Raw genomic sequence first — 23,964 nt, 5'->3', positions numbered from 1 at the left:
GGGCAGCCCTCGGCGCGCCGCGCTGCCTGCTGGGAGTTGAAGTCCCCGCTGCGCCGCCGGGCCCCGGGGGCGAGGCCTCGCTTCCCGGCGTGCCCCGGCCGCGCGTGCGCCCTGCCCGCCGTGCCGTGCGCCGGGGGCCCCGCGGCACCCGCCCCCCGTGCCCGCCGCGCCATGGAGCCCTAGGGGCCGCCGCCGCAGCCGCCATGTTCGGCCGCTCCCGCAGCTGGGTGGGCGGCGGGCACGGGAAGGCTGCCCGCAGCATCCACTCCTTGGACCACCTCAAGTGAGAGCGGGGGGCCGGGAGGGCCGGGGGTGCCCCCCAGTTGTGAGGGGCGGCGGGGCGGGAGGCGGCCGGTCTGCTTTCCTCAGGAGCCGGCAGCGGGCCTGTCCGTCTTCGCCCCCAGATCCCCTCAGGGCAGGCGCGGTACCGTGCTGGGAGGTCGGGATCGTGGCCGCGACGTGTGTGGCTTCGGTCCTGCTAACGCCACGGTCTCCTTCTGCGGAGTGACAGGAGCAATAAGCGAGAAATCTGTGGTGCTTCCTGAGACAGCCGTCGGCCTGCGGGGGGCCGGGGCCTGGCCTGGTGCTGTGGGGCTTGGGGAGCGAGCTGCTGGCAGCTGTGAAGCTGTTGGGCTGGGGCATGGTAACGCTGGTCTCTGGAGCCCGGTATCCTGGCGTTACTGCTGACTGCAGAACGGGTGGGAGAGCGTTTTCTGGCTCTGCCGCTGGAGGGGTGGAAGGGCGGCAAGGGATGAAGCAGTTTCCAAGTCACCGATCTGTTCTGAGGGGTCCGGTCCTGGGAGAATAATGAGGTCTGCTGTAACAGCTTCTCGTTCTACTGAGCGAGGGAAGATGAGCATTGAGAGGGGAAGCTTTTTCTAAATGAAATTGCAGCGAATGCAGAGCTCTTTGAGAAATGTGTAGCTGGTAGTTTTCGATGATTAGTCAGAGTACAAGGCGATTTGAATGGGCTCTGACACTAAAGAGCAGGATACACTTACACAGGATTTGGATCTCACTATTACTTTATCAAGTTGACGTATGGATTCTGGTCCTTATCTATAAACTGGAGATTTGTGCAAAACCAGCAAGACTAAACTGCAGTGCAGGACTCTAGCAGAGACAGGGAAATGAAGTCCATAAATACAAGGCAGTGTAGCTGATGAGGCAGTAGCACCGCAGGAAGTAATGTTGAAGGCACGGTAGGTCATACGGAGAAGTCAGTGACTGGCATTGTGAGGAAAAGCCGTGCTCACACATAAACACAGGAGTGTTCTAATTAACGTACAAGGGGTGGTTACTCTGTACTATTCAGTGCTTGTGGAGTTCTAGTGTGATCTAGATCTAGTTTTGGTGTTATGCTTGCAGATAGAGCAAGGGTGCTGTTGCATGATGAAGTGGGAAGAAACTGAGTTTACATTTAGGAGGAGTTTAATGAGAGGGATATTAGTCTTTCAAGCAAGAAAAATGTGATCAAATGTTCTTTTGTAGCCACAGAGGGTAGGACAAGCAGTGTCCTGTTTGATTGGCAGCAAAGGAGAGTTAGGCTTGTAAATGTTGTGCTTGACTTCTTACCTGAGAGCTGAAGTATGTAGTTCTCTACTAAAATACTAGATTGGGGTGGGTTTATTGTGTATGGTTTCTTTAATTATGAGATCTGAAATAGTATGTAAAGGAGAGGGCAGCCAGTACCTTCGACCTGTTCAGACTGTGTACGTTACAAGTGTTAATTTAGTTAGTTTGTATGAATTTCAGCTTCTAGCCAAATGTCAACAGCAGAGGTAGCTGCCTAGTAGTAAGTGAAATCTGGGGCTTCTCGAAGGTAGCAGGCAGAGTACGTAAAACAACAGAGGAAAGAGAGCAAAGAACCTTCATGTCAGGGGCATGAAAGTCAGTCTTGATGAGATCACTTGCTCGTGAGCTCTCTTTTTAACTCTGTCAGAAACATGTTATTTGTGAGAGAGTTGAGTAGAACATACCGACCTTGCTATTAAAAATTAGCTTAGCCTATAGAAAGTGTATCATGCTAGGTTACAAGAGCGGAGTTAACCTGGGCTGTCCCTAGGGGAATACTTTCATCTTTAACATGCATAAATTTAGTTTAAATTGTAAAAAACAAACAAAAATAAAACATCTGTTTAGTACTACTGAGAGAATTACTGCTTTTTGTCAGCAAATGTTCAATCTGGAACTACCTTTTCTATCAGTTTTAATACAGTTTGAGACTTGCTTCTGCAATTCTGCTGGTCAGTTCAGTTTGCTGGTCTGCAGGCGTGCCACAGACCAGCTTGGCTAAAGGCAGATTGGGAAGCTGTTTGTGTGGGGGCTTTTGGTATGGCCTTCTTGTCTAGCAGAAATAGTTGCAGTATGATCCAGTTTTCTAATACCTTGCTGAACTGAGCCTAGAGAGGCTATGAAATGTTACTGTGCCCTGCCTGAGTGCTTCTGACTATTATTTTTCAGAGAACTTGCCACTTTTGTGCCGTTTGGGTAGTAATTGTGGGAATTGTGGTAATGTATAAGGAGGAAGTGTTAGTATTCTGGAAACAGCACCAGTGTTAGTGCCTGCTTGTGCAAACAGTCTAAAATGCTTACCTTGGTATGAGATTGCCTGAATCTACTTCTTAGGGGTGGCATCCAGCAGTTTAAAGTGAGCCCTCTTTTTCCCCTTTGTATAGCCCTTGTGTAGGTCAGGGCTCCTTACAGTAATCCCCAGCTGCTGCCTTTGATAGTCACTGTACTCCTCTTCTGCAGCTCCTTGCTTTCAGAGCTGTGACCTGCAGTTAAAATAACGAAGTCTTTCATACTCCTCAACTGAGGATAGTCTGATCTTGGTAGATGTGCAGTCAAACCTACTTGAGAAGCAACTGCCTCCTCTTTGCCCACCTGTCTACAGACGTTGACTTTATGTTGGAGTGGATGAAGAGGATCTATGCCATTTAGTCCAGTATTTAAGTAGTAATATCTTAAACTCAACCGTCTCTGAAGTGTTCAGCTGAACTTAGCCTGGGTTTTCCAGCTGGAGTGAAAGGCTCCAGGGTTTAGGCTTAGTATCTTTGTTTCTAGACACAACATCTTTTCCCATCTCTGAGTCTGTAAGAGGTATTCTACAGAGTCCTGTTGTTACCTTCCGGTGCATTTCTCCTTGTTGCTTCTGTGCTTGGTATTTTAATTGTATCCTGATTGCACACTATTTTTATTTATTTTTTTACGTGAGAGGTGTGTGCTAAACATTTCTCATGACTTGGTCACATGCAGTGTCTATAAACAGGTATGGCTTAAGACTTGTTTCACAGTTGATTCATTTCCTGAAGTCCATGCTCTGCATTGTTTCCTCTTTGAGAACAACAACTAATTACATAGTTAAAGGCAGCACGAAGAAGCAAATGCCTTATGGTTAAATCTGGGGTTTGTCCATTTGAGTGCTTGACTTCCTAAGCTCTTAGGTTTTAATGCATTTTTGTAAGCAGTAAACAGAAAAGTCATTAATACCACTTTGTGTACTCATGAACTGTTGTAGTATGTTGTAGCTTGAGCGTGTTTTCTTAACAGAAAAACATTCAGAATCTTGTCTGTCCTGTTAAACTGCTGGCAAAGTCCCTTACCCATGGCAGTGGTATCATGGTGCTCTGAAGCTTCCTGCATGTTATTTTATTAGAAATTATTTTTGGTTGAGCCCAAGGCCTTCAGATGTATAGCGTGACAGAGGTGACGATCTTCTCTTCTATGAGGGCCTAGCATTTTGGAGCACAAACAATTTATTTGAAATCAGTGTGTAAAGACAGACTTTATGAGAATATAAAAAATACCAAGTTTATGTGAGACTTTATATTCTCATGTTACAGTATGTTACGTGTCTTGTAAGAGGAACGAATTTATACTTTCTCATTCGTTTTCAAGTAAATGGATAAAAGACTAGCTTGAAAGTGAAGCATGTGTTTTCTTTATGTGTGTCAGCATGTTAGCAAATCAAGGGAATCTTCAGTGATATCAAGGAAATTGCCAGGAATACATTAAGCCCAAATTAACCAAATATTTCTTGCTTTTCAGAAGTGTCTGTGATGCTCTACATTTGGTAGACACCTGAGGTTAGGCCATGGCACACAAATCTTCCCATTTTTTAATTGTTCACAGTTCTGCTGTTGGAGTGATTCCCAAGTTTTCCAAGTTTCAGTAATGTAACTTATTAATGAGAAATATATAAAAAAAAATGCTCACATCTATGAATGTTTGACTTCAAATAAAGAGGCTAAAGCAGGTGTAGTGTCGTATTTGAAAACTACATTGTTTCAAGAACAATATTTTTTTTTATACAAATTGCTGTAGAATGAGCTGTCCTGATTTATTGGCTTCAGCCATCTGCTGTTCCCCTAACTGATGCATGCTCAGAGCAGCGACTTCATTTGTGCTCCGTGTTGTGGTTCCCTGTCCTGATGACAGGTACAGTGCAGTAATGGGGAGGGTTCGCAAGGCCTGACTACTGCGTGCTCTGCTGGAGAGCCTCGGCAATTCTCAAGGGTGGTCAGGCTTAGGCTGCCACCTTTGCTGCGGCCCAGCACACTGCCAGTCCCTGCAGAAGGAACCTGAAGCTGTGATCCTCAGATTAATTGTGGGGGATTTGCAGGGGCTGTTTGGGTTGCTGCTCAGTGGCTCATGCTGTGGTACAGCACGTGTTGTGGCTGTGGGAGAGCTGTGGATCAACATTTCCCTGAATGGTTTCAATGTGACCAGATTCAGTTCTGGATTTGCAAAGCAAGTATTGATTTGTGAGAGGAAAAGTAGCGTAAAGAGAATTTCTCTCTTTCCCCCTCCTGCCATATCTTCCTTTTCTCTTCCTCCTTCCTCCGCTGCCTGGCAGGGTAACCTTAATGCAGTGTAGGCTTTAGCACATCACTGACTGTGCAGGGAGGGAAGGGAGCATCAAGACTGCAGAAAGTGAACTGTCACGAGCTGTTTGTTCATCTCTTGGTGTCCTTGTATAGTACTCAACACGTTAACAGCCTTACTCGATCATTAGGTGGCAGCAAGATCAGCAAGCATTTTACCGTGAAAGCACAATAAACTTTTCTGCAATCGCTTCTGGTTCCTGCCTGGCTGGGAACAAGTCACGTGAAGCTCTGGCCAACGGAGCGGCAGCTCAGTCACTGGTTGAAGATTCCCCAGCACATGCAAATTTTAAGAAAACTGGAAATATGATCAAACTTTACTTTCTTGATTTTAAGCATGAAAGAGATTCTGGCACTGTTTACCATCTTGTTTTGTTTTCGTAAGCCTGATAAGTAGTTGGAACAGCCTGATAGTGCGTTCAGGTAAAATGCCTTTGCCTTGTACAGTTACTCAGATTGTTAGTGTAGATAAAACTGATGGGAAACATTGGTTTTAAACTGCAATTCCAAGTCTGGTTTTGACCTAGATTTCTGAAACGTAATGCAAACCAGATACTTAGAAATGTTGTTCTAGAAGTACACAGTGTTTCCCGGAACCATGCAGTAGCTGGGCAAAACCAGCATTTTTATCTTAGTAGCTGCTTGAGGTCTTTGGGTGTGTTGCTTAAAAATCGTCTTCTTGGGCTTCTAAATTAGTGCATCATACTAGGAAGATTCTTAAAACATCAACCTGAATCACTGAGCAGCCTTTGTAGAGTCCAAAACAGTAATGGTAGGCTGCCCCAGAGCCAGGATCTGCGGGTCGCTTTCCCAGAAATAGATCCTAGGAGTTCTGATAAAATCCAGTTTTCATGGGAAGGTTGAAAGTATAAAAAGCCTATCCTCCTTCCTGAACACTTGGGGTATATTTCCCAGATAATCCTGAATGCTCAGGTGTTTCTCCTGGATTTCAGTAGATGGCAGTATAGTAGTACATGATCTACACTTAGTAAGCTAAACTCTTGCAGTTATAAAATGACAGGAAATTTCTCTAATATAGTAGTTTACATTTTTAATATATGTAGTATGTGTATATATATGTAATAATTTAGGTTTTTATTTCATTACTTTGCTAACTGTCTGCCTTTCTTCCATCCATCCTTTTTCTTTGTTATTATTTAAAAGCAAAAAACAGGGTGAGGAAAGGAGCAGTTCTTATGTTTTAATAAAATTCTCATCCCCTTCTTTAGGACAAAAGGAGGTAACCTTTAGTGTAACTTATTTTGAAGAAAGAAGAAAAATAGGAAAATATGCTTCCTTGACTAAGCAAAATTCTGAGGTGTAATACAAGGTTTACAAATTTTATGTAGCTTCCTGGCACCTGTTGTTCTGTGTACTTTTTTTAAACTTCACTAGAGAGCATTAAAGTCTTGCCCTGTAAGGTGGAATTTGCCACCTTTCCATTTAGTATTTCCATGCTTGAATGGTCAGAGTATTGATTAAACTTGGCCAAGATGAATGAATAGTGTTTGGCAGTCCTGATTATTGACCATCAAATTCCCTCCCAGGGGTCTGTAAGGTGTCACTGCAGACAACAGAAAGGCTATTTTCTTGTTAGATCTGCATGAGCCTCTTTTCAGAATTGCTTTTCCACATTGGCTACTATATGCTTATCTGTTTTTTGTTTGTTTGTTTGTTTTTTCTTGCTCTTCACACCTTTAACTGTCAGGTAGTTCCTAAGAAATTCACTGTTACCATAAGAAGCACCATGGGACAGGTGTTTCCTGATGTTTCTTCCTGTGTTAACATATGCATAAGCATTTGTAACTCACTTGGCTAGTTTGGGGTTAATTGTGTTTGTCACATTCTATTTAAAATTTATTTTCACTCTGCATTGGCATTAAAAGGAAATTTTGGGATTTTAAAATTGTGTAATGATTAGAAATCATGTGTGTGTATGTGCATATCTACATTAAGTTATTGAGTAAAGAGAGCCATGGTATGGTGGACATGGAAGTGGCAGGGTAGCGTAATTAATTGTAATTTTTTCTGCTTTAGGTACATGTATCATGTTTTGACTAAAAATACAACAGTAACAGATCACAACCGCAACCTACTGGTAGAGACTATTCGTTCCATAACAGAGATCCTTATATGGGGAGATCAGAATGACAGCTCAGTATTCGAGTAAGTACTCCTCAGCAGCTTCACCTCTGGATCTGAAGAACAATGAGAGTTGCAGAGACCTGGTTTTAAACGGCTAACTCTTCTAAGACAGTTTTCTACTAACATTCATGAAATGCCAATGTCCTGTAGTGGAGAACTAAACAGGGTCATATTCTCGTCTTATGAAATAGAGAATTTACTTGTGTTAACGAAAGTGTTCCAATATCAGAGCTATTTTTATATACTGCATTTGCTTGATTCTCAAATCTTTTGACAAACACAAAAATCTAAACTATTTTAGAGCCACACTTACTTAGTACACCTGTTAATATCGTGACATTCCTTTGTTCATTCTAATTCATATGGCACTCTAAATGGATATCTCAATCTAGCTATGATACGTAGAATTTTTGTTTAGATATCATTTTAATCCTTGTAAAATAGAATGATAGAAAAATAACTTCAAAATGAATGTTCATAATTGCAAATCTGACACTATTAATGCTCATTGCTTGGCTGCTTGTTTCAAGACAGTCTTTTATGAAGGCAATTTGTGATTGAGATAAGGAAAGCTAAGGTGTTTGGTATGCTTACTTAGGGAGTGGTTAGTTTTACAAGATTTTAACGTGATTGGGTTATGATGTGAACTAAGAAAACTGTTCTGATTATTCATATCTATACTGAAACTTAATTACATTCCTCACTGCCTTCTCTCCTTGGGAGAATTTTAGGGGTGAGCAGTTTTTTCTATAGTTAATGCAAAAAACAGCAACAACTAAAACATAGATTTGTACTTGTGATGTCCTGAAAGGAAAGAGTCCATACTTTTCTCTTTTAAATTGCATGCATTTCTAGTTTAAGAGTGCTTCAGGCGTTCATTTCTTTTTTAAACTGAACAATAAACCATGAAATGCCTGATTCTGGTTTGCTGCCTTCTCTTTTTGCTCCTTGTCTGATGCAAGTGAGTATTAAACAAAACATTCTCATTTAGAAAAACTCTCTCCTTCAAAACTGATAGCAAGGCAGGAAAGCTAAGATTTTGTGTTTTTGTTTTTGAAGTATATCCAACTTACATTTTGACATACTTTTACTGCATAGTTTGTGTGTAAGTGCCCTAGTTCTTAAGGTTTTTGATGATACCCATCTTACACAGAAGACTTTGCGCAGTAATTCTGCATAAATGTAAAACATGCTCTTTGTCCGATATGCCTAGAATCAACCCTGATCCTAGTAAAATCATGTTCTCGTTAAATACAACAAGTGACTTAATGACACCTCTTTACTTAATTTTAGCTTTTTCTTGGAGAAGAATATGTTTGTTTTCTTCTTGAACATCTTGCGTCAAAAGTCTGGCCGTTATGTGTGTGTACAGCTGCTGCAGACTCTGAACATCCTTTTTGAGAACATCAGTCATGAAACATCACTGTGTAAGGACACATTTTAAAACTGTTTAGGATTAAGTGAGAAAAAATTGATTGAATTCACTTTAATGCAATTTAGTCCTAATGACCCCTCACAGAATAACCATCTCTATGTATTACTAATAGTCTTTTTAATTGAACACAAACTCAGATGTTGTAATTTGACTCTTAAGATGTATTTTTAGTGTAAGTTTTCAGTAGTGCAGCAGTACATGTTGGTTACTATTGAAAAAGTTTACGTATTTCAGGGGTTTTTCCATCAAATTAGTTGTGGTCTGAAGTTTGCCTTGCTGCTGCAGGTTATTTATGCAGCTTATGCTCTGTCTTCTAATGTGTACTGGAACTGTTCTGATATCATTGGGACTGGCATTCAGTTCAGAAATACAAAGAGGAAAAATAATTAATAATTGGTTAAAAGTACTCCATGACTATAAAGTAGAGAAAGCGGTGTGACAGCCTTTGCAAGGATGTGACTTCGGGAGGAAAAGAGAGAACTCTGTATGTATGCTACTGTTTATGTTGTTATAAGTGTTCTTTACTACTAAATTGAGAAAGTATATATCCCTTCTCAGTTGACTCAAGGTCTTGTGGAGCAAAGATATCCGTAGGGAACAGTAATTCGCTCATTACTGCATGCAGCCATCACTTGAATTATTTAGATAAAAATTGATGTTTTGAAGCATCAATTAGTTTGTTCCCGGCTGGTACTTTAAATGCAGATAGTTAGCATAATGATTTTTTATTAATCTGTGTGATGTCTCTTGTTTTTCAGACTACTTGCTTTCTAATAACTATGTAAATTCTATTATTGTCCACAAATTTGACTTTTCTGATGAAGAGATCATGGCATATTACATATCGTTTTTGAAAACTCTTTCCCTGAAGCTCAACAACCATACTGTACATTTCTTTTACAATGAGGTAAGTGGGGGAAAAAAAGGAATTACAGTATAAGGATGAGAGGACTTTAATCAAAAGTTGGCAGCAATTTGGCACATATTCTGTTTAGTCTCTTGTCTGAGCATGACTTGTTTGTCCTGAGTTTATTTTTATAATGGTAGTGTCAATGATTGATAATTAAAGTGTGAGAATCTCTGTGGAAGCATAACAAAGAAGGTGGTTCATAAAATCTCAAAGTTAGCAGTATATTGGACTGCTTCAGCAATTCTGAAGTCTGCTTCATTGAGAATTCAACTTGCTTATACCTTGTTTTCTGTGCTTTTATGAACAGGATCTTTTCTGTTGCATCACTCGTTTCTAAGAGGCTTAGCCGAACTCTGAGAAAGGCTGATTAATCAAAGGCCGAAGTGGAAATAGGCTTTTCCTCTATTCATGTCACTTTTTGCCAGAAGAGGGCAGTAACGCTCTGACTATGTGCAGAGTTAACATGGAAACCTCTTGATGCTTAAAGCAGTTCATTTTAATTCAGAGATACAAATACAACTGATTGTGCATTGTGAAATCATTTCAGTTTCTTAAGTAAAGATATTTGGTGAATACATAGAATTCTGTATGAATAATATTTTCTAACAAATATTCTGTACATGTTATGGTTAATTAATTCATAATGCTTTCTTTCCTCTCGTTGCAGCACACTAATGACTTCGCTTTGTACACAGAAGCTATTAAATTTTTTAACCACCCAGAAAGCATGGTCAGGATTGCTGTTAGGACTATAACTTTAAATGTCTACAAAGGTATGGTTTCTATATTAAGAAAAGGCATGTGTACAAAAAGCTTGTTTCATTTTAGCTTAAGTTCTTTAAGCATACGGGGGTTTTCTTTGTGTTATGAGATTGAAAACATTGCAGGTTGACATGCTTCAGGTACATAGTTTGTTTTTTATGAGGCAGAATCCTAAGCCTGCTGTGTGTACTTGTAAATAGTTCTATCTCCTCACAGATGAAACTGGTTTAAGAAACATAATGAAGTAGTATCAAGCATGCACAAGAAACTTTAGCTTCCATTCCAACAGAGGTCAGAATAGGGCTGTATTTTAAAAAAAGGGGAGGGGGAAGTGCTTGAAGAATATCAAGTATTTTCTTATGAACTTGAGTTTTATAATATATGAAACAGTAACCTTACTGGTTACATCACTTCCTTCTAGAGTTGAAATGCATTAGAATATGATTGTAAAATTCCTAGATGCTGCAGCCACTCTAGTATAAAGACAGACCTAGGCTATTTACAGAGGTTCCCGGTTAAGGCTGGGAGGCTGCAGTAGCAAATTACAGTATTGGACGATCCAGTAGGACATAAGGAAAAAAAATCATGGAGAGAATAGATAAGCATTACAACAGTTTTTTTGTGAGAAGTTGAGTAGTCTGTAATGTTTGAGATCTTCAAAACTCAGCAAGGACTTTTAGTTCCTGATTAAACTTTGAAGTTAGCCTTGCTTTGAGAATGGGTTTGGACTAGACAACTTCCAGAAGTCACTTCCCACTACATCTTTGTCTGGGTTCATAAATTCTGTAATGGGCTGAGAATACCACAGTGATTTCAGTGGGGAAAAATTGGTGTGTATTCATAATCTCTACTTCAGAAGTTAGTATGCAGTATGAAATATATTCAGTGTAGTATTTAATATCTTTTAATCCATATTTAATACAACTAAATTTTGAATATACACAACTCTCTATCAATAACAGTTTGCCAGGCTTCATCAAAAAGTCTAGGATCTTTTTTAAAGCCATGAACAGTTTATTTTGCTGATAACCTGGATAGCCTCCATAGTAGTTTGGTTCTTTGTAGTGTTGACCACTAGGGACAATTTTTCTTTTGTACATTGAGAAATGAGCACTTGGTACTTGTTTCCTGCTTAAACCAGCTGTAAACCCAAATGTGTGCTCACAGAGTGAAGTGCAGGCTTTGTTAACCTGTTTGTGCGTATTTCCATGACTAAATATTTTTATGGTAAAAATACACTTGCTTAGAATTCTGGTTGAATGTTGTAGTGATGTAAAAATTAAAGTTGAAAAACACAGCTCAGATGTTGAGGTTTCATAGTTCTCTGGCTATACATTTGCATATGTTCTGATCTAACACCTACCCTGTATCTCTTAGTTTAGATGCTTTGTGCTTTAGCTGTTTAAACCCTTCTGGAGGATGTCACTCTCCTAGTTCCTAATCCTGTTAACTGTTGTCTGTTTCTTTTGCCCTTCCTTCACTGATGATTCCTGTGTTCCTTAATGCAGTGTCATGTAAGTCTAACTAGCCTGACTTTCAGCATTACTGCTTTGTTTTTCTTTTTAGTTGTCTTTTTAATAAAGAATGTGCTAAAAAAAAAAAAAACACCTTTCTGAATTCTACTTGATTTGTTTATCTTCAGACATGTAAATATATCTTGATATGAGGCTCATTCAAGCCAATTAAGAATTGATTTGATGCTTTTGTAGATGTCCATTTCATGCATTAGATCATATCAGGTAATAACTCGTGTGAAAAACTGGCATGTAATCAAAATCCAGAAGATGCTTTCTGTTTCTTAAAAACAAAAAAAGAATGGAAACTGATTTTTCTCTTTTACAATTTCTTCTCAGTGGACAACCAACCTATGCTGCATTACATTAGAGATAAAACTGCTGTCCCTTATTTCTCCAACCTTGTCTGGTTTATTGGAAGCCATGTGATAGAACTGGATAACTGTGTGCAGACTGATGAAGAGTAAGCTTTTATAAATGTCGGGTATTGAATAAAAATGCTTTTCCCGGACATCGATGCTCTCCTTACTTTGTCTGTAGTAGTCCAGCAAAGTTAGTTTCTGAATGTGTTTCTTTGCAGACAATCCAAGCTTTTCATTCTCACAAAGTTATTTTAGTGATGCTCTGGATTAATATTGGTTAGTGCTGTGTGCCCTGTCTGTGCTAATACCTGTACAAGTAAAGTATTGTTTGGCAACGTGCTTTTTCTTCATTTTTATTTTAATTCTGCTAAATTTAGTAGATATTCAGAAGATACTAAAGGTACTTTGTGCTTCTTAATCTTATTAATTCCCCTTTTTATGTTTCTCTTCTGTGTACTATCCTAGCAGAACAGCTCTCTGTAAAGGTACTCTAGGGGAAGGAAGGATGAACTTTGTTTTATATGTGAACTGTCAGAACTGAAATTCCTTTGTAATTCACCACTATCAACTATGGAAGTACTTTCTTGCTTCAGATTGTCTGTGGTTTACTCCTTACCCACCTTATACAGGGCAGCTGTTTGATGCTTTCTTAAAATGAAAAGGCAGAAGTTAAATAAACAGATGTCATCTGGTTTTGGAAACAAATCAAAAAAAATTTTATAACTGGCTTCTGAAAAGACTCTGGCAGTGAAGAGGTAGTTTTGTAAAAGTACTGTTTCTGAGAACTTGGGGAGAAACTTTATATTTGCAGCCTAAAGCAAGTATGTGCCTGAATACTGTTTTGTAGCTGCACTAGTGGACTGTACTGACAACATCTGCTTTAGGTAGTTGATCTGTACAAGACAATTGGTGGAAGGGATGTACATGAATTCTTTCACAAAGTTTTTAAAATTTACTTGTCTGAGACTTTCTTTCTTCTCTGTTTTTCAGGCACAGAAATAGGGGCAAGTTGAGCGACCTGGTAGCAGAACATCTTGATCATTTGCATTACCTTAATGATATCCTTATAATTAATTGTGAATTTTTAAATGATGTGCTGACAGACCACCTACTTAATAGGCTCTTTCTACCCCTCTATGTGTATTCATTAGTAAATCAGGATAAGGTAAGTTAATACCTGCAAATACTTAAGTTGTAAAGGAATTATTTGCTTTCAATATGCATAGTGATTTGTTAAACAGGTGTATTCAGTAGTAGGTTCAATACTGTTGATGACTATGTTTGTATTTTGAAACAACTTAAATGAGGTGACTGTATGGGAAAGTTATAATTCAACTATTTTTGTACATCAGTATTTACTTGGTTTATTGAAATATCTGCTAAAAACATTTTTTATATAGATAACATTCCGTTGTTTCTAAGTAGCTAATTTTCAGAGCTTTCTTTAATGAATGTTATCAGAAAAAATCGTTGTGAAGGAATAATTGCATAAGGAAAACCAACATACTCCTTAGGTACTTGTCTGTTAAAATGTTACTAAAGTGACCATGAAAGGAAGCGATCAATAGCCATTTCTTAGGCGTGTAGAGTAAAATTCTTAATTGGAGAGTCTTCGTTTGAGATGATGTTCTTTAAAATTTACTTTTTGGTAAACAATGGTTAGAGAACATTTTGTGATAGAATGTAGAACAATACAATGTTACATGTTTTGCTTTAAATAAAACATTTACACTGATTAATGTTATTTGTAAATAAATCGTCATTTCTCATAACTTCTCTTCCTTAGGGTGGGGAGCGTCCAAAAATAAGTCTCCAGGTTTCTCTCTATCTTCTTTCTCAAGTACGTATTCAAATTATTTTGTCCTATTTCAGAATGTACTTTGCAGTACTGTTACAATTTGTAATAATCACTGTGTTTTGACTATTTTGGCAAAAATGTTAAAGAAAATTTGGCAAACATTGTCAAAGACTTGCCAGTTTTCATATTGTGAAAAAGAAGTTAATTGTTCCTTTTATAGACAGAGTAAGTAGCTTCTTCAATTAATACCATTCCTCTGAAGGATCCCATAGCACATGGCAGCTTTTGGAGCATTCATTGTAGTTTATGTACAACACCTGATAAAACAGTGCACAATAGAGCTAGGCAACATTCGAGGACAGAATTTGTAAAAATTAGAGGTGAAATTTAGCTAGATGCTGTATTGCACTTTGAATCTGCATAAATCTGTGAAATATACTAGGTTTGAACTTTCCCTCTTTGAAAAACAGATCTGTTTTATGCTTTGTGTTTTTCTTATGTTTTTTTTCTTTTAAAAGTAAAAAAACTTGTCTTCACCCAAACTTTCTCACAACTTAAATTTCATCATGCTTATACCTTAAATCTATAGCTCTACAATAATTGGAATAATTATAAAAGTACCTGTTATTTCTCATTTTCACCTGTCTCATCTCCTTTTCTATCTGGAATGTATTTTTTTTTTCCAAATTAAGAGTCATATAGTTGTGCATTTTTTGATTGTAGAGAATGTCAAATCTTGTCTTCCAATAGTCTTCTGCACGTTGCTGTGAGACTTAATTTTTTTAATTATGTTTTCTGAAGTTAGTTTTGATTTGTATTTCATAAAATTTATACTTTTTTCTTTGAACTTTTGATTTTACATTGGTCATTTCATTGTAGTCTGGCCCATAATTTTATCTTTTTTTCTGGAAAAACATTATTTGTCAGGTAAATGTAACATAATGCTTAATTTGAACCTAAAAATTGCAGTGTTATGGGAGTTATTAACCACAGATAAAACATTGGGAGCAACAGCTTCTGGTAACTAAAGGGATCTACATCATAGTGTTGTATACTTCAAACTCTTTTAACCTCATTGATCTCAGGGAAAGTATTGACTAGGTATCACTTCAAGATTTACATCTATGTTATTTCATAAAGAAAAATGAACTTTTTTCCTAACCATAAAGAATTGGGAATGGATTTTTTGTGTCAGGATAGAATGGGATGTAGAAAATCAGGCTGCTTTTCTGTAACTGGCAGAAAGGCATCTCTTTCCCTCTTTGGCTTGGGAACTGCAAAAATATACACTGAGTATCTGAAAACCCATCTGACTATTTCTGTTACTCATACTAGACATATTTTTTTAGGGATTACTCATATATTACAGTCAAATACTTGAGAGTGTCATGCTAACAGATGAAAATCCTTTGCTATTTCAAGGTGAGCATGTAAGGTATTTATGCAAAAATATTCCTGTGTACAGTCAAGCTATGTTTACTGAATCAAAATAAGCTTGAGTTCAGGAAGTTGCAACACACTTCAAAAATAATTTGAAAAACCTCACAAAGTTCTACATAGGTCACTGCTGTATGCTGATCATCACCTAGCTTTTGAAGGTCTGGCATTGGTCTGTCTTTAATCAGAAAACCTGTGGAGACCATATTGAGCTGTGTGTTGTCAAAACAAGGCTTAGGTTTACTGATTTGGAAATTATTAGGGGATTTTTCAGTTAGAACCACTGTTTAGGTTCTCAGCTGTGATGTTCCTGTGAAGAGAATGGATGGAAGCTGATACAAGGTCATTGTGGCTGGACCTGAGCTGGCTCTGTCTGGAAGCCCATTGTATGCCTTAAGCCTAACCTTGTACACCTTGCCTCAAAACAGAGTGCTCAGTGTAAACAGAGAACTCTGGTGAGGCACCTTAATGCTTCTGGGTAGGTGCTTAGATGTTACAGGCAGTAGCCCTTATTCCTGTATTACATAGCTGCTTTGGAGCTAGAATGCAATCCATTGCGCGAAAATTCACGGGGCCAAAGCCCAACTAGAGTTGAAGCTGGCCATGTCTGTGGGAGATGACAAAAAAGGTTTTTTTAGATATGTGAATAGAAAAAGGAGAACCAAAGAAAACATAGGTCTGCTACTTGACGGGGAAGGTCTCCTCACAGAGGATGACATAGGCAAAGCAGAGACTTTTAATGCCTTCTTCACCTCTGTCTTCAACGCTGATGATGGGCTTCGGGACCCTGGGTGCCCTGAGCTGGAGGACCATGACAGTGGGAATGACAAACTCCCAATCGACCCTGAACGTGTGTGGTATTTGCTGCTCCACCTGGATCCATACAAGTCCATGGGTCCGGATGGGATCCATCCCAGGGTGCTTAAAGAGCTGGCTGATGTCATCGCGGGACCTCTCTCAATTATTTTTCAACGATCTTGGGAATCTGGAGAGGTCCCATTGGACTGGAAGCTGACAAATGTTGTGCCAATTTTCAAGAAGGGTAAGAAAGAAGACCCTAGCAATTACAGGCCTGTCAGTCTCACGTCAGTGCCTGGTAAAATTATGGAGAAGATGATCCTTGAGGTTATTGAAGCGCACCTGGGGGACAATGCAGTCATTGGTCCCAGCCAACATGGGTTCATGAGGTGTAGGTCCTGCCTAACAAATTTGATTTCCTTTTATGATAAGATCACCCATCTAGTTGACCAAGGGAAACCAGCTGATGTGATCTTTTTGGACTTCAGCAAGGCTTTTGACACGGTTTCCCATAGGATCCTACTGGACAAAATGTCCAGCATACAACTTAACACAAACGTCATACGATGGGTGAGCAATTGGCTGACAGGCAGGGCTCAAAGGGTTGTGGTAAATGGGGCCACATCTGGCTGGCGGATGGTCACTAGTGGGGTCCCTCAAGGCTCCATTTTAGGGCCAGTCCTCTTCAATGTTTTTATAAATGACTTGGATGTAGGCCTAGAAGGTGTTTTGAGCAAATTTGCCGATGACACCAAACTTGGAGGAGTTGTGGACTCGGCTGAGGGTGGAAAGGCCTTGCAGAGAGATCTGAACAGATTGGAGAGCTGGGCGATCACCAACCACATGAAGTTTAACAAAAGCAAGTGCCGGGTCCTGCACCTGGGACGGGGCAACCCTGGCTATACGTACAGACTGGGCGATGAGACGCTGGGGAGCAGCCCCGCAGAGAGGGATCTGGGGGTTGTGGTTGACAGCAAGTTGAATATGAGCCAGCAGTGTGCCCTGGCAGCCAGGAGGGCCAGTCGTACCCTGGGATGCATGAAGCACGGCATTGCTAGTTGGTCGAGGGAGGTGATTGTCCCGCTCCACTCTGCACTGGTGCGGCCTCCCCTCAAGTACTGTGTGCAGTTCTGGGCACCACAGTACAAGAAGGACATTAAACTGTTGGAGAGTGTCCAGAGGAGGGCGACGAAGATGGTGAAGGGCCTAGAGGGGAAGACACATGAGGAGCGGCTGAGGTCACTGGGCCTGTTCAGCCTGGAGAAGAGGAGGCTGAGGGGGGACCTCATTGCAGTCTACCCCTTCCTCGCGAAGGGGAGTGAAGAGGCAGGTGACCTATTCACTCTAAACACCAGTGATAAGACCCTCGGGAATGGTGTTAAGCTGAGGCGGGGGAAGACATCAGGAAGAGGTTCTTCACGGAGAGGGTGGTCGCACACTGGAACAGGCTCCCCAGTGAGGTAGTCACTGCACCAAGCCTGTCTGAATTCAAGAAGAGATTGGACTGTGCACTTAGGCATATGGTATAAACTTTTGGGCAGACCTGTGCAGTGCCAGGAGTTGGACTTGATGATCCTTATGGGTCCCTTCCAACTCGGGATATTCTGTGATTCTGTGATTGTGACTTTATAGCTAGAAAAGCTGCTTCTGATCCAGTTTAGCCTACTGCATGATGAATTACTGTAAAATAATTATATGCACAACAGAGAACTGGAATACTGCTGGTTGTTGGCATGCAGAAAATTCAGTGGTCAGTACAATAATATTTTCCTAAAAACAATTTATATGGACTAGTTTTAATTTGCATTCATTTGGCTAGAATATCTCATGGCTTTCATCATAAAGCTGATGACAGAGAATTCCTGAATCTCAGAAGGAGAGAAGAGTATAAAAAATTTTTCAAAGTAGGTAGTTTTAAAATGTAGGGAAAGGACAAATACCTGTATAGAGGATTATGTCTGATTGTGTTTTGAAGCAAATTTCACGAACTGTCAGTATTTACATATACAGTAATATCAAGGTAACGTAAGATTCAACAAGGTCAAAAAATTACATTCAGTGACTGAAATTGTGAAACTGTATGCATCTTGTAATACATGTCTGATGTTTCTTTCTATCCTTGTCTTAATAGGTTTTTCTAATTATACATTATGCCCCTTTGGTGAATTCTTTGGCTGAGGTTATTCTTAATGGTGACCTGTCGGTGTTTTCTTCTAAAGTTGAGCAAGATATTCAGAAAAACACAGTAAGTGGCCAAATAATCTTTGAAATTTTTCCTTTTTTAGAGGCAGATACTTAATTTGAAACACAATCAAGTATCTGAAAACTGCTAAGTTAAGGTGATTGTGTTTAGGAAAGAAGAGCAACATTAGGAAACTTCAATTTTGTTGTTAAATATGACAGCAGAAAAGTGCTCTGTGTATCTTGCAGTATTACGTTCTTGCTTGCCAGTGTTTCCTTGTGTTTTCTGTACGTGTACATATGTATTGCAGGTAGGGGTACAAAAAGGTGTAGGACAGAAAAAAGAATACTTAGTTCTGCTGTGGTGGTCAGACACTGCAAAGTCTTCTAGCCCCTTTGATAGGACGCTTTTATAATCAAGTCCATGTTAAGTTTTGGTTATTGACTCTTTGCTGCCGAAATAAAGATCGGTCATCACAGGTTTCCTATAAAATTATTCCCTTACACAGTCTACAGTAGAAATGAGAGCCTTAAAAATATAACTGGCTTTATGGTTAATCCTTTGGATATAGAATGAAATAAATTTATCTGAATATTCCTAGTGTTCTAGTAATAAAACTGATGACCTGTGAAAGCCCATCAATGCAAATACGAGAACATAGACAAGCCACAAAAAGATGGAAATTGTATCACTCTGTCATTACCCTTTTTTCTGAGATTGTGTTTTTCTGAGATCGTTGTATATATGGTTTTTCTCTTTTGTTGTTGGCTTCAGACTGTGAAGTGCTTTCTTATTAATTTTAAACGCCTATTTGGGGACAGTAATAATAAGGGGGTATGACCTTACTTTGGTTAAGAGGCTTCTGACTGTAGCTTTGTCTAAAGGGTGAACTTGCCCCTAAGGTCTGACTGTTTGGTTAAGAGTTACTGACTTCATCTTTGATTTGTAACAAAGAGTAGATTGATTCTTGTAAACATCCTTTCCCATCAGCAGCTATAGCTCAGAGTTTCAAGGGGGACATATGCTAGAACTCGTACAAGTCAACTTTTTTCAATTTATTTCTATTCTGTGATGGAAGTTACATGTTTGCCATGCTTTTTGGAAGCTGATGTTTGCCAGTAGCTTTTGGCTTTTAGTGTTTATATAGTTGACATTTTATGTTTAGAATCTCATCTTTTTTTTTTAGGAGAAACTCTAAGGTGGAATGGTGGAGCTGACTGAGTATTTCAAGATAAAGGAGTCTCTTATTTGTGTTAGGAAATGTCTGACCTTCTGCTAGTTGCATGCTGAATGTTGTGTTACTTGTGCAAAAGCAGTTTTGTAACTAGGAAATTTGTGGTGAAAGGGTGGGGGAGCATATCTCAGCATAACAGGAGTGAGATTTTTTTTTCCTGTCACGGTTACTGTCCACAGTTGCAAAATACCTGTAGCATGTGTTTGTGTGCTTACACTAATGTGAGGAATATTAGAGGGCTCCTATAAATGTCTGCTCCTCTGCTCTCTTTTGTTTGTAATACTGTCTACGTTGCTGCTTCTTACTGGTCTTAAAGATGTGATCTCATGTTACGTACACTGGGGGTTCTGTCCTACCTGAACAGCTACTTTAAATGAGAGGGGTATTGGCTTTCTAGGATAAATCCTTAGCAAAACATGGATCTCTGTTACTAAGAGAGCAGAGTGGTGGGTATGGAAAAAACTTCCATGGGAGAAGCTTTATTTTTTTAGTAAATTCAGCCATGTCCTTCAATGAAACCTTGAAGGGCAAGCATGTATGATCAGCAAGTGTACTGCTGGAACCTGGTTATTTGCAGAAAGGACAGGGAATAATTTGGGGAAGAGCTCCATGCCCCGCTTCCATGGAGGGAGCTATCAAGTGAACTGCTGTCAGTTGATGAGTGTGAACAGCTACTGCTTGCACTATGTGGTAGTTTCTACTGATGTACATCTCAGTGTGCTGAGGCTAAAGTAAGCTGTAGCTACAGAGGCGTAGATAGCTGTAGGTAAAGATGAGACAGTTTCTCATTGGTCTGTGGTAGGACTTCTTAGAGCAGAAAGATGATTTTTGAGCAATGCTAGTTGTTTTAAGGACTATTTTTCGGACTATTATGTATGTCAGAATCATAGCAAAGTTGTTGCTGTGGTGCATTCTGCTGCAAAGAAAGGACAATTTCATTGAATAATAGGAGCTACTTAGGGAGCTGCTATAGGATTGCTTGTTCCGAGGTTAATAGAAAAAAGTGATGAACAACTTTTTCTTTTTTTTGTCTAAGAATAGATTTGTTTGTTCTTGCACCTAAATTTATCTCTGACTATTTCCTTTCTGTTATAATTTCCCATGGTAATCATTTTGATACTCTCCTAAACTGCTTGTTTTGGGGATAATTCTCGGTTATGGTGATTGCCAGTTACCCCTGAAGTGTACCTAACGCTTGTAACTCCAGTAGCAGAGATGTCTTGAAATATTTTAAGTTGAAGTGTAACTGTCAGTTTCTAATTAACGTACAGTTTCTAAAAGCAGAAGTAGGTAAGAATCTAATGTCTATATTCATCTTCCTAACAAGATGAGTTAAAAGTAGAATGAGGTGTAGAGAGTAGGGACTGAGATAACCAGAAGCTGGGTCACCTGCCCTCATAATAGGTGACTAAATAGGCAAAGAATACTTAGCCTAACAAAAGAAAAGTTGAGGAGTGTTGCAGTTGCTGTGCATAAATACAACATATACAGGGTTATTTAGGGCGAAGGAATGATGGTAGTACAGAAACAAATGTTACTCTTTACTGGAAGTTTTAGTGGAAGAAAAATCAGTGACAGATTCGACTGCTGATAGCTTATGCGTTGGCAATAACGTACCCGTGGAGATCTGCAGAACATCATATGGCATTAATGATTGCTCAAACTCCATTGAGCAGGTTCTCCAGTTCGAAACAGCAAATTAAGACGCACTTGTCTTTACATATTTTTCACTTTATTTCTGCTATTAGATGGTATCAGAAGTTTTTTTTTTTTTCCTCAAGATGTGCATTGAATATGTGTAGCCATCAGAATGGATTTAAACTTGTTAGCAGTTATCACACTCAGTTTTACCTTATTTCCTGTGAGATCTGTTTTCCTGCATAATTCGGATGTGGGCCACATCTACCTATTTCTTGTTTCTTGTTTAACCTACTTTCTCCTTCCCGTAAGAGGTTGTTACTGGTACTACCTTATTTTACCAACATAAATTGCACAAACCATAATTGAAAATATGTTGGAAAGACACTTTTAAAAGTATGAAATAACAATATCTTAAAATGTGTAATCAAACTATATACTGTATAAACTAATTTTAAATCTGAATTTTTAGATTATTTTAATATATCCTGTGCTGCTAAATATAGTATATATATTGACCTCTTCTCAGCATTCTTTCTGGCAGTGGACCAAACCATGGTTCAGTGCTTATCAGCATATCACTGTCAAATGGTCTCTTCTGTTATTTTGCTCATATGGCTAACAGAAGTATATTAGAAATACAAGGATGTTAAGTACCTGCACTCTTCATGAAGTAGTCACAGAATTCTAGGAAGCAATTGTTAGAAGTAAATGCAGGGAGGCAAAAATCTAAATGCTTCTTGCAGTCTGCATCCTACATATTTTTTTCCATAAAGAATAAGACTTAATGTGTTTTTCAATTTTCTTATGACTTTCCTGACCAGAAACCATCAATAAAAAGTAATGTGGTTGTAACCCCAACTGTTTAATAATTTTCTTATGTTGCAGTTCAATACAGTTAAAAATACATTGGAGAGGCTACAGGGAAAGATGTGTGGCAAATTTCACATTGTGGGTTGAGTAGTTTTTAGTATTGTGAAAGATTCTTCATACTGTGTGGCTTGTTTCAGAGTACAACTGAGTTCAGTATTTCTATAAAACCTCTTAAGTCGTGTTTCAGAGAAACACCTTGGCCTCTTGATTTGGAAGGCTTATTTCCTGATCTCCTAATCTTATTTTTTTGTTTTTTTTTTTAACATATTCGTGTTCCTTATTAATTGAAGAGAGGGTTTTTTTCCAAACTTTTTCTGAGGTCTCTTTGATGCACTCATCTTCAGTGCCTGCTGCGCTCGATATATACAAGGCCAGGAACGGAACCCCAGTTTTGTATTTAGTCTTACTTCTTTCCTATTGCTTGCCCTTTTTGAAACCTTTAGCCGGTGTCATCTAATCATGAGTTAAGCCTCAAGATCTAAAAGGTAATGAAGTTTCTGTAACAGTTTTTTCAGTACAGACCTGTGCTGGCAGGAAGCCCCAGGAATATTTCACTTCTCAGTAGCAGATAAGTTTGGCTGGTTGATGTTTGTGTAGCTTTGGGCAAGAGGCAGCATGTACGCTGATGATCTAGCTGGCAGGCCAAACAAGTGTGAAGGGAGCTCAAAGCACTGCAGCTCAAAAACAACCTGCAAAAGGATAGGAAACCAACTTTTAGTCCTATTGATTGTCAGGAAAACATACTGATCAAGTACTTCTTGCTTTCTTGTCAGTGTATTTCATATTAATACATTGCTATTGATACACACTTGATTTTGATGCCTTTATCCTCTTTGTAAGTAGTGTTTTAATTTTGTATGCACTAACTGCCTCAACTGTTAAGCAAAGTTCAAAGAAGGAAAATACAGTTTCAAGAACCTTGCATTGAGAAAACGCATAATTCTGAATCTCCTTGTTTCAAAATGACACGCTTAATGACAAATTTTTAAGATATGTTACTTTGGAGATAAACTATACTAACTCATTAGTAAAAGTTGTCTGAGGTCTGCTTTCATGTATTTTGAAACTGATTTGAAATTTAAGTAATGTGCTGAATTACATTCTAAAGCCCCTGTTTTGTGTGAACTAAAGTTTCTTTATCAACCAGAATTAAAAATGTCTTGCTGTAGCTCAGTGTAAACCCTTAATATTTACAGACAAAGTCAAGTATCAGATGTTTCATAAAACCAACAGAAACGCTTGAGAGGTCTCTTGAAATTAACAAACAGAAGGGGAAGAAGAGGGTGCAGAAAAGACCCAACTATAAAAATGTTGGTGAAGAAGATGAAGAAGAGAGAGGATCTGAAGATACCCAGGATGACCTTGATAAAACTAAAGGTACAGAAGCAAGTTCAAAGGGCATCAGAACAAGCAGTGAAAATGAAGGTGAGTATACCAGCAAACAAAAATGATACTTGTATTTGGATATTACTATTTACTGTATGCACCTAATTTTGATCTGTTACATGGCTTGTTCTCCTGTTGCACTAGGTAAACGTGGGAATATTCTTTTTTTATTCTCTTTGGCTGCATTTTTTTTCTCACATTAAATCATTCTATCAGAACATATACTTCTAGTCTGATTGAAAAACATTAAAATGTCTTTGTATCTTCCTTCTGTCTTTGGCTCTTACCACAAATGCATGCACTTGGTGTTGTATGTGATCATGGAGCACTTTATAAGTAGATTTCACAACTTCGTAACTTTTCTGCAGTAAGGCAAATGGTGTAGGCACTTCACCTCTATAAGATGGTATTCTGTGCATGTTTCAGTGATAAAAGTTCAAGTATGCTAAAAGCAATAGTATATGTTAGAAGATATTTAATAGTTCAAAATTAAAAACATCCTTTACCTTAGATTTTTAATTGCCCATTTTCAGGATTTTTGATCTAACTCTAACCTTAAGAACTGGTTTTATAGGATGAGTGCCACATCATAACTGTTTATTTT

The 23,964-nt window shown here is 38.9% G+C and overlaps 1 protein-coding gene across 10 annotated transcripts in view; it reads left to right on the top strand.

Annotated features, from left to right (window-relative positions):
* Positions 1-95: 95 nt before the first annotated feature.
* Positions 96-23,964, top strand: part of CLEC16A (C-type lectin domain containing 16A) — a 109,725-nt gene continuing 85,856 nt past the window's right edge. For all 10 annotated transcript variants that reach the window (XR_013939716.1, XR_013939717.1, XR_013939718.1 and 7 more), the window contains exons 1-10: positions 96-283; positions 6,924-7,052; positions 8,325-8,458; positions 9,225-9,373; positions 10,044-10,149; positions 11,992-12,115; positions 13,005-13,179; positions 13,801-13,854; positions 18,179-18,292; positions 23,171-23,399. Coding sequence is in view for 5 of the 10 variants with exons in the window: in XM_080556938.1 (XP_080413064.1) it covers positions 204-283; positions 6,924-7,052; positions 8,325-8,458; positions 9,225-9,373; positions 10,044-10,149; positions 11,992-12,115; positions 13,005-13,179; positions 13,801-13,854; positions 18,179-18,292; positions 23,171-23,399 (1,294 nt within the window). In the remaining 5 variants the exon portion in view is untranslated. The remainder of the gene's footprint in view (positions 284-6,923; positions 7,053-8,324; positions 8,459-9,224; positions 9,374-10,043; positions 10,150-11,991; positions 12,116-13,004; positions 13,180-13,800; positions 13,855-18,178; positions 18,293-23,170; positions 23,400-23,964) is intronic.

The sequence above is a fragment of the Anser brachyrhynchus genome, assembly GCF_964034855.1.
Source record: "Anser brachyrhynchus genome assembly, chromosome: 15".
NCBI classification, from domain to species: domain Eukaryota; kingdom Metazoa; phylum Chordata; class Aves; order Anseriformes; family Anatidae; genus Anser; species Anser brachyrhynchus.
Note: the sequence above shows the minus strand (reverse complement) of the source record. Positions and strands in the feature narration are given on the sequence as shown.